The 9,303-nt window shown below is 38.1% G+C and overlaps 2 protein-coding genes across 2 annotated transcripts; both read left to right on the top strand.

Moving 5' to 3' along the window:
- Positions 1 to 1,037: 1,037 nt before the first annotated feature.
- Positions 1,038 to 3,127, top strand: LOC138200002 (antimicrobial peptide NK-lysin-like). The gene is made up of 5 exons (XM_069152363.1): positions 1,038 to 1,103; positions 1,193 to 1,269; positions 1,700 to 1,777; positions 1,868 to 2,022; positions 2,460 to 3,127. Exons 1-5 carry the CDS (start codon positions 1,055 to 1,057, stop codon positions 2,542 to 2,544), a joined length of 444 nt encoding a protein of 147 aa, XP_069008464.1. The 5' UTR covers positions 1,038 to 1,054; the 3' UTR covers positions 2,545 to 3,127.
- Positions 3,128 to 6,873: 3,746 nt separating this feature from the next.
- On the top strand, positions 6,874 to 8,963 carry LOC138199675 (antimicrobial peptide NK-lysin-like). Its single transcript, XM_069151814.1, has 5 exons — positions 6,874 to 6,939; positions 7,029 to 7,105; positions 7,536 to 7,613; positions 7,704 to 7,858; positions 8,296 to 8,963. Exons 1-5 carry the CDS (start codon positions 6,891 to 6,893, stop codon positions 8,378 to 8,380), a joined length of 444 nt encoding a protein of 147 aa, XP_069007915.1. The 5' UTR covers positions 6,874 to 6,890; the 3' UTR covers positions 8,381 to 8,963.
- The last annotated feature ends 340 nt before the right edge of the window (positions 8,964 to 9,303 follow it).

Genomic DNA, 9,303 nt, shown 5'->3' with positions numbered 1-9,303 from the left:
TACAGGAAATGACAAAAACATCCCACAAAAGCTTCACCGTGTGAATGCGCAATTTGAAAGCTAAATCATGATTTATGCCATTTAACCTACATTTAAACTACAGAAAATATCTTGCAACATTAGTTACAATTGTAGTCGACTTTGTGTGCACAAAGTCAGGGTGTCGTGGTGGCCGAGGACTTGGGTCCTTTGTGTCACTTTATTTATTTTCAGCTCACTGCTGTCACCGCCAAAATAATGGAAAACTAAAATGAGTCTGCCGCTGCATGGGTGTATGCCTTCGTCAACCAGTCAAATTGCAGTTGACGTCCATGTTTGCCCAGACTTATATATTCAGTGAAGACTTTGAAAGAATTTGTCCAATGAAGCTGATTCTAACAGTTTCTTTATCCTGTCAGTGGACGTTGCTTTAAATATGGATGCTTCTGCAAAAGGTAATTCTAAAATGTGGATGCTTCACCCACATCATCAACCTGAAAGCAGAGTCGATCGATACAACCAGCACGGTTTAAAGGTGGACACCCAAGATTAGTGTCACCAGTACTGTCAACGACCAAACGTCGCAGTCTCCGTTTCTGTTCCTGAGTTATGGTGCTGAACGATGTCCAGAAAAGAGTTTTTGCACAACATTAAGATGTCACTGTGAAGTTGACCTTTGACCTCAGATATAAAATGTTAATGCTTCATTTAACATGTGAAATTATGTCATAATTTGGACATACATTCTTGAGCTATGGCCACAGACATATTTTTGTGAGGTTGCAGTGACCTTTGACCCCTAAAATTCTAATTACTTCATTCTTGTGACGTTTCTGCCAATTTCGCAGCTATTTTTGTTCACATTCGATGTATATGTGTACTTATTATAGCTTCAACCCACCATTTCCTTTCATAAGAACGAGTGAGTACACTGACTGGTATTTAACCCCCCCCACTCCCACCACCACAAAAACCACCACCACGCCCCCTCTTCTCCCCAAAACAAGTATAAGATATAAGACGTGTTACAGCCACAGACACACCACCTGTCAGAGATCAGCGCTCATTGCAAGTAATGGCTTCATCTGCAGCACTCCTTCTGTGCCTTTTGGCAATGTGTTCAGGTGTGTCTCCAGTCGTCTTTTTTATGTTATATATCCTGGTCTTTATGGTGTGTAGTCTTCTTAAACACTTCTGTTTTGTCTCTTCACAGTGTGGACAGTCCGTGGGAGAAGCTTGGAGATCGGCTCTGACGAAGAAGAGCAGGTGGACATGGAAATCTCTGCGAAGGCACGCAAGTTACACCTGAATTGTCCGATGTTCATCTTTAACTATCAGATGACACAACTATTGATCAAGAAAGTGACACACTTTGCAGACTTGGTGAAAAGTCAACACTTTAAGCTTGACTTTGTTTCTAAGCCAGAATGACCAAACAAAACGTGAGGCTTATGATCTGTGCTGCAAGAAGTATTTTTGATCCTTTACCTTAAAAAGATCCCTACAGCAATGCAAAACTGTCTTTTTACAATCCAGAGTTTAAATTAGGACAAAAGCTTTTCATTTTTTGCCCACCTAAAGCAGTGGTTTCCTAACCAGTATATAACAGTGTGTTGTAGATCATTAGTTTTCAAGTCTTTGTCCTCCATATAAAATATTATTTTCAGGACTTTTCCCTTTTCTCAAAATTAAAAGTAATTTCTGTCACTTTTATTTGCAGATTCCAGGGATATGCTGGGCGTGCAAGTGGAGTTTAAACAAGGTGAAGAAGCTGGTCGGACCAAACGCCACAGCAGAGGTAACATGTTTAAAAGACTGGCGGCAGTGAACCAGATGATCTAGTGGGAACATCTTGGAAGGAGCCATAATGTAATTTTTACTCCTACAGAGCCTGACATCAAAGCTGAAGTCCATCTGCAATGAAATTGGACTTTTGAAAACTGCCTGCAACAAGTTTGTGAAGACGCATCTCGGAGAATTAATCGAGGAACTCACGACCACCGATGATGTGAGGACGATCTGTGTCAACACAGGAGCCTGCAAGTGAGTTACCTTTATATTAGTCACCTAAAATTGTGTATCTACAACTCTTCAATGTTAAATCATTTTCCAACTTGTACTTTAATTGAATATTTCTATATTTCAGAGGGGAATGTTATAATTTTCACTCCACTACCTTTACTTGATAACTATAAATTTCAGATTAACTTGCAAAACATTTGACCTATTTATAACATATGATGTTTCAGATCTAAGTTTCCAACCAAGTTTCTAAGTATTAGCTGTGCCTGGACCAACAGCATTAACATACACTCACACATGAATACCTCATTAAAGTCAATATGATGCTATGATACTGTAACACTTCTAGGGACCAGTTTTTATGAAGAAAAATGATAATGTTGATTTCCACCACTGGTTGTCCATCACATTTGACATTTAACTTATTTTTCCCCGTTTGTCTGATTTGCTTTCTTTAGGCCAAAGGAGCTGTTGGACATTTATCCAGGGGATGAAGAGTCATACGTTAAAATTGAATTGTCTGGAAAGTTGATGCATGGATAAAGATTAAAATGCATTTTATTTGTCAGAGCAAAAAAATCTTAAAAGACATGCTGATGCTAGACCGATGAGGAACCCCCTCTGCGAGTAGAAGTGTAATCAATGATCTCTTTCAGCTTTCTGTTGTCACTGCATTTATTTACTTATCTTGAACTTTGCAATTCCTGTAATGCCTAATTTCCATGTATGTATCTGGGAACATATTATATCTATAAAAAGCGAGCTGGATTCCATGTCTATGTTGCATTAAATAAAGCTTACAGAGCAAAGTCTGGTTCGGATGTCATTTTATGTGTATATACGTGTGTAAGAGGTGTGAATGTAACATGGCAGTCCAGGACTGGCAGCACTAAAATAGAAGGATTAACTCAATTTCCTTATGTTGCATGACAAACTTATGTTGCAGGGAAAACAGGCATAAACATTTGGGATACAGATCAGTTGGTTCCCTTTGACAGATTTCCAGTGCAAATCCTGCCGTGACGAAAACCATAATCAAAAGGACCATTTCCATTTCATTAGAAATCTGCTAAACTACGACCATAATTCAAATGTTGAAGTCGAAATCAGAATTGTATTTCAAAGCTGTGGCACATTGCTTTCTGAAGATTATTAGTCAGTGGAGGTTCCGGTTGAATTTTTACTTTGGCAATAAATATGTATGCACAAATGTGATATTTTTTTTTTTTTTTTTTTAAAGGCATCCATTCCCTGTAGTGATATAAATCCATGCTGAACATTTCTTACTGACATCTCTGTAAAGCTCAAAAATGCAAAGCTGTATTGAGAACCGATGAGCACTTTCCTCATATAAATGACAGATAGTTAACACAACTTTCTTAAAACTCTGCAGCAACCATAAGCTGCCCCCCCTCATCTGTGCTGCGTGTGAAAATATGGCAGGTTGGATTTTAGCTCTATATTTAATAAAGACTGCTACATAGATGAGCAAAAAACTAAGGATTAATGTGAAGCAGAAAGAATTCCGTCATAGGAATCAAAAATCAAAACAAACAATCATCATGGGACACTTTAATCTTTTTTTTTTTTTTTTTGAATGAAATCATACAATAATTTAGTGGGTTGAGGCTGTTTGTCTTTTAATGATTTCATGATCACATTTTTTTTCTATCTGGTGGGAATGACCTGTTAACATAGAAGGGAAATGAGTCATTTCTAGTTAGCGTGTTCACCGCAAATGATCACTTGTGGTTTTGTTCTTTCTCAGCACAGACTGTTCTGAGCAGGAGTAAATGCATTTATGGCAAGGTGTTGCATCGTAGTAGATATAGTAGAACTGTCAAAGGTTGTTCTGCACTGAAACTTGGCTTTATTGAATGTCCAAGAACTCTTTATTGGACATAATGTACTTACAAGTTTAAACTTCCTTCTTTATCACGATAATCAAAACTGTATTATGTTGGATTTTTGTGGTGTTTCTGCAGCATTTCCTCACTCAAAAGAAAAGTTAAGTTTTCCCATAATGTACATAGATGCCTGTAAAGTTTTATTTTTCACAATAACTTTAAATATAAAATCCAAAACCTTTTTAACGATCAAAAATTCTGTGTAAAGGCATTACAACCTGCAAAAGTTTTGACCAAGTATCGGACAACTCCACGAGATTCTTTGTTGAGTTTTAGCTTAATGTGTTCGCTGTTACATTTCCAATTATAAAATCATGCTGACAAAATGAAATAGTCATCAAATTGCACGCAATGACCATTTCCTATTGTTTTCAAAAAGGTCCAAACTCCAAAGTGAGTATTTCCGTTGATGTCAGTAACGGTTTAACAAGGAGAAGGTAACATATGCTCAGAATCAGAGGCAGGAGGTTGAAACTAATGAGGAGCTTTTATAACTGATCGCTGGATCAGTTACAAAAACAAAACATCCAAAAACCAGAAAACAAAGCAAGCTCAAAGAAAAGCTTTCAGAACAAACATGAGTAATAAGTACTAGGAAGCAATTCACTCACAACTGAACAGCATCATTGTGTCATATCGTTTCATATCACTTATGCAGGGTGCCAGCAGGTCTTAATTGCTTGTATCTAGCACCCCCTGTTGATTCCTTAAAGTAATAGCAACATGTAGTGACAAATCCTCTGATTCTGTAATGGTGCAGTGCAACAGCCACTGAACTAGTGAACAACAGATAACTGACGTAACTGATGAATGTAGTGGAAAATTAAGCTGCGAAAGAATCAGATATTTTAGTCAGTAGTTGAGAAACATGATCATTCCCGGTGCACCTGTAGGGTGTAAACAGTTAAGAGGAACATGCAGTGTGATACACACTACGTATGTATTTATAAAAACAATATTCAAGTTTTTTTCTACCTCCTTGTCTTCACCTTCTGTTATTTCACTTTGCTAATGTGGCATCTACCCTAGTAAGAACAAAAAAACCCACTTGTAGCACTGTTATTTTTTTACATGCCTGTTGTGCACGTGAAAGAGTGTAAACTCAAACTGTGAGCGGTAAATATAGTGTCATGATGTCTTAAACGGAAAGGTTAGCTGACTTCTGTGCGGTCTAAGTGTCATTTGCTATATTAGTGGGGGGTCCTGAAGTTTGATGATTTCACACCATTAGCATGACACAACTGGGATGTGAAGTTGTCAAATCTCTTGTCACACCTTTAGCACTTCTACATGTGGTGTAAAGCCCACTTTATACTAAATTGGGGTGTTCGTTGGAAGAGTTAACACTTATAGTTTGCAGGAGTATGGTGTTTATTTCTGTCAGTGAATTGATACGGGCTTTAGCTGGTCTTCAACCAACAATCAAACAGCGTCAGTGCAGCTGAAGTTTTCCACTGAGCTCCTCAGCATGATGAGAACACACTACCACAAATTAAAAAATTCAATTAAAATAAAAAACAAAAACAATGACTATTTGAAAACTGGAAGAAAAGCATCAGCAAAGATAAAAGACTTTGACTAGCTATGGCAGTGGTATTACATATCCTGTATGGCAAAGTGGCCAATGGCACCAAGGATTTGGACTGAAGAGCAGGAATAACACGGGAAAGCAGGTGAGCGTATAAGCCTGAAGGTTCGTACACAAGGAAAGACAAACTAAATCCAAGGAACTGCTTGAAAGCCAGGCTCAAAGATAATTTGGCAGCAAGGAGGTGGCAATGCAGCGCTTCAGTCTATAGATCTGTCTGACTGATTGGGAAACAAGGCAGAGATGGTAACAGACACTGGCAGGAAGTAAAGCGCTGATAACATCAGACACTGACAACTGCAAAAATCAAAAACAAACGAGGTGTGACATTCAGCAAATAAAGTTTTACAGGAAATGACAAAAACATCCCACAAAAGCTTCACCGTGTGAATGCGCAATTTGAAAGCTAAATCATGATTTATGCCATTTAACCTACATTTAAACTACAGAAAATATCTTGCAACATTAGTTACAATTGTAGTCGACTTTGTGTGCACAAAGTCAGGGTGTCGTGGTGGCCGAGGACTTGGGTCCTTTGTGTCACTTTATTTATTTTCAGCTCACTGCTGTCACCGCCAAAATAATGGAAAACTAAAATGAGTCTGCCGCTGCATGGGTGTATGCCTTCGTCAACCAGTCAAATTGCAGTTGACGTCCATGTTTGCCCAGACTTATATATTCAGTGAAGACTTTGAAAGAATTTGTCCAATGAAGCTGATTCTAACAGTTTCTTTATCCTGTCAGTGGACGTTGCTTTAAATATGGATGCTTCTGCAAAAGGTAATTCTAAAATGTGGATGCTTCACCCACATCATCAACCTGAAAGCAGAGTCGATCGATACAACCAGCACGGTTTAAAGGTGGACACCCAAGATTAGTGTCACCAGTACTGTCAACGACCAAACGTCGCAGTCTCCATTTCTGTTCCTGAGTTATGGTGCTGAACGATGTCCAGAAAAGAGTTTTTGCACAACATTAAGATGTCACTGTGAAGTTGACCTTTGACCTCAGATATAAAATGTTAATGCTTCATTTAACATGTGAAATTATGTCATAATTTGGACATACATTCTTGAGCTATGGCCACAGACATATTTTTGTGAGGTTGCAGTGACCTTTGACCCCTAAAATTCTAATTACTTCATTCTTGTGACGTTTCTGCCAATTTCGCAGCTATTTTTGTTCACATTCGATGTATATGTGTACTTATTATAGCTTCAACCCACCATTTCCTTTCATAAGAACGAGTGAGTACACTGACTGGTATTTAACCCCCCCCACCACCACCACCACCACCACCACGCCCCCTCTTCCCCCCAAAACAAATATAAGATATAAGACGTGTTACAGCCACAGACACACCACCTGTCAGAGATCAGCGCTCATTGCAAGTAATGGCTTCATCTGCAGCACTCCTTCTGTGCCTTTTGGCAATGTGTTCAGGTGTGTCTCCAGTCGTCTTTTTTATGTTATATATCCTGGTCTTTATGGTGTGTAGTCTTCTTAAACACTTCTGTTTTGTCTCTTCACAGTGTGGACAGTCCGTGGGAGAAGCTTGGAGATCGGCTCTGATGAAGAAGAGCAGGTGGACATGGAAATCTCTGCGAAGGCACGCAAGTTACACCTGAATCGTCCGATGTTCATCTTTAACTATCAGATGACACAACTATTGATCAAGAAAGTGACACACTTTGCAGACTTGGTGAAAAGTCAACACTTTAAGCTTGACTTTGTTTCTAAGCCAGAATGACCAAACAAAACGTGAGGCTTATGATCTGTGCTGCAAGAAGTATTTTTGATCCTTTACCTTAAAAAGATCCCTACAGCAATGCAAAACTGTCTTTTTACAATCCAGAGTTTAAATTAGGACAAAAGCTTTTCATTTTTTGCCCACCTAAAGCAGTGGTTTCCTAACCAGTATATAACAGTGTGTTATTAATCATTAGTTTTCAAGTCTTTTTCCTCCATATGAAATATTATTTTCAGGACTTTTCCCTTTGCTCAAAATTAAAAGTAATTTCTGTCACTTTTATTTGCAGATTCCAGGGATATGCTGGGCGTGCAAGTGGAGTTTAAACAAGGTGAAGAAGCTGGTCGGACCAAACGCCACAGCAGAGGTAACATGTTTAAAAGACTGGCGGCAGTGAACCAGATGATCTAGTGGGAACATCTTGGAAGGAGCCATAATGTAATTTTTACTCCTACAGAGCCTGACATCAAAGCTGAAGTCCATCTGCAATGAAATTGGACTTTTGAAAACTGCCTGCAACAAGTTTGTGAAGACGCATCTCGGAGAATTAATCGAGGAACTCACGACCACCGATGATGTGAGGACGATCTGTGTCAACACAGGAGCCTGCAAGTGAGTTACCTTTATATTAGTCACCTAAAATTGTGTATCTACAACTCTTCAATGTTAAATCATTTTCCAACTTGTACTTTAATTGAATATTTCTATATTTCAGAGGGGAATGTTATAATTTTCACTCCACTACCTTTACTTGATAACTATAAATTTCAGATTAACTTGCAAAACATTTGACCTATTTATAACATATGATGTTTCAGATCAAAGTTTCCAACCAAGTTTCTAAGTATTAGCTGTGCCTGGACCAACAGCATTAACATACACTCACACATGAATACCTCATTAAAGTCAATATGATGCTATGATACTGTAACACTTCTAGGGACCAGTTTTTATGAAGAAAAATGATAATGTTGATTTCCACCACTGGTTGTCCATCACATTTGACATTTAACTTATTTTTCCCCGTTTGTCTGATTTGCTTTCTTTAGGCCAAAGGAGCTGTTGGACATTTATCCAGGGGATGAAGAGTCATATGTTAAAATTGAATTGTCTGGAAAGTTGATGCATGGATAAAGATTAAAATGCATTTTATTTGTCAGAGCAAAAAAATCTTAAAAGACATGCTGATGCTAGACCGATGAGGAACCCCCTCTGCGAGTAGAAGTGTAATCAATGATCTCTTTCAGCTTTCTGTTGTCACTGCATTTATTTACTTATCTTGAACTTTGCAATTCCTGTAATGCCTAATTTCCATGTATGTATCTGGGAACATATTATATCTATAAAAAGCGAGCTGGATTCCATGTCTATGTTGCATTAAATAAAGCTTACAGAGCAAAGTCTGGTTCGGATGTCATTTTATGTGTATATACGTGTGTAAGAGGTGTGAATGTAACATGGCAGTCCAGGACTGGCAGCACTAAAATAGAAGGATTAACTCAATTTCCTTATGTTGCATGACAAACTTATGTTGCAGGGAAAACAGGCATAAACATTTGGGATACAGATCAGTTGGTTCCCTTTGACAGATTTCCAGTGCAAATCCTGCCGTGACGAAAACCATAATCAAAAGGACCATTTCCATTTCATTAGAAATCTGCTAAACTACGACCATAATTCAAATGTTGAAGTCGAAATCAGAATTGTATTTCAAAGCTGTGGCACATTGCTTTCTGAAGATTATTAGTCAGTGGAGGTTCCGGTTGAATTTTTACTTTGGCAATAAATATATATGCACAAATGTGATTTTTTTTTTAATTTTTTTAAAGGCATCCATTCCCTGTAGTGATATAAATCCATGCTGAACATTTCTTACTGACATCTCTGTAAAGCTCAAAAATGCAAAGCTGTATTGAGAACCGATGAGCACTTTCCTCATATAAATGACAGATAGTTAACACAACTTTCTTAAAACTCTGCAGCAACCATAAGCTGCCCCCCCTCATCTGTGCTGCGTGTGAAAATATGGCAGGTTGGATTTTAGCTCTATATTTAAT

Source organism: Embiotoca jacksoni, unplaced genomic scaffold (assembly GCF_022577435.1).
Source record: "Embiotoca jacksoni isolate LCO1_2020_lvr unplaced genomic scaffold, fEmbJac1.0.p SCAF_18, whole genome shotgun sequence".
NCBI lineage: Eukaryota > Metazoa > Chordata > Actinopteri > Embiotocidae > Embiotoca > Embiotoca jacksoni.
The sequence above is the reverse complement of the archived record's forward strand: the minus strand, read 5'-3'. Positions and strand labels throughout refer to the sequence as shown.

What these genes read in the sequence shown, in the direction of transcription:
- LOC138199675 (XM_069151814.1), top strand. Translation starts at nt 6,891, where the DNA reads ATGGCTTCATCTGCAGCACTCCTTCTGTGCCTTTTGGCAATGTGTTCA. An exon ending in CCTTTTGGCAATGTGTTCAG is followed by an intron (nt 6,940 to 7,028) that starts GTGTGTCTCCAG and finishes GTCTCTTCACAG; the next exon opens with TGTGGACAGTCCGTGGGAGA. An exon ending in GACCAAACGCCACAGCAGAG is followed by an intron (nt 7,614 to 7,703) that starts GTAACATGTTTA and finishes TTACTCCTACAG; the next exon opens with AGCCTGACATCAAAGCTGAA.
- LOC138200002 (XM_069152363.1), top strand. Translation starts at nt 1,055, where the DNA reads ATGGCTTCATCTGCAGCACTCCTTCTGTGCCTTTTGGCAATGTGTTCA. An exon ending in ACATGGAAATCTCTGCGAAG is followed by an intron (nt 1,270 to 1,699) that starts GCACGCAAGTTA and finishes TTTTATTTGCAG; the next exon opens with ATTCCAGGGATATGCTGGGC. An exon ending in GACCAAACGCCACAGCAGAG is followed by an intron (nt 1,778 to 1,867) that starts GTAACATGTTTA and finishes TTACTCCTACAG; the next exon opens with AGCCTGACATCAAAGCTGAA.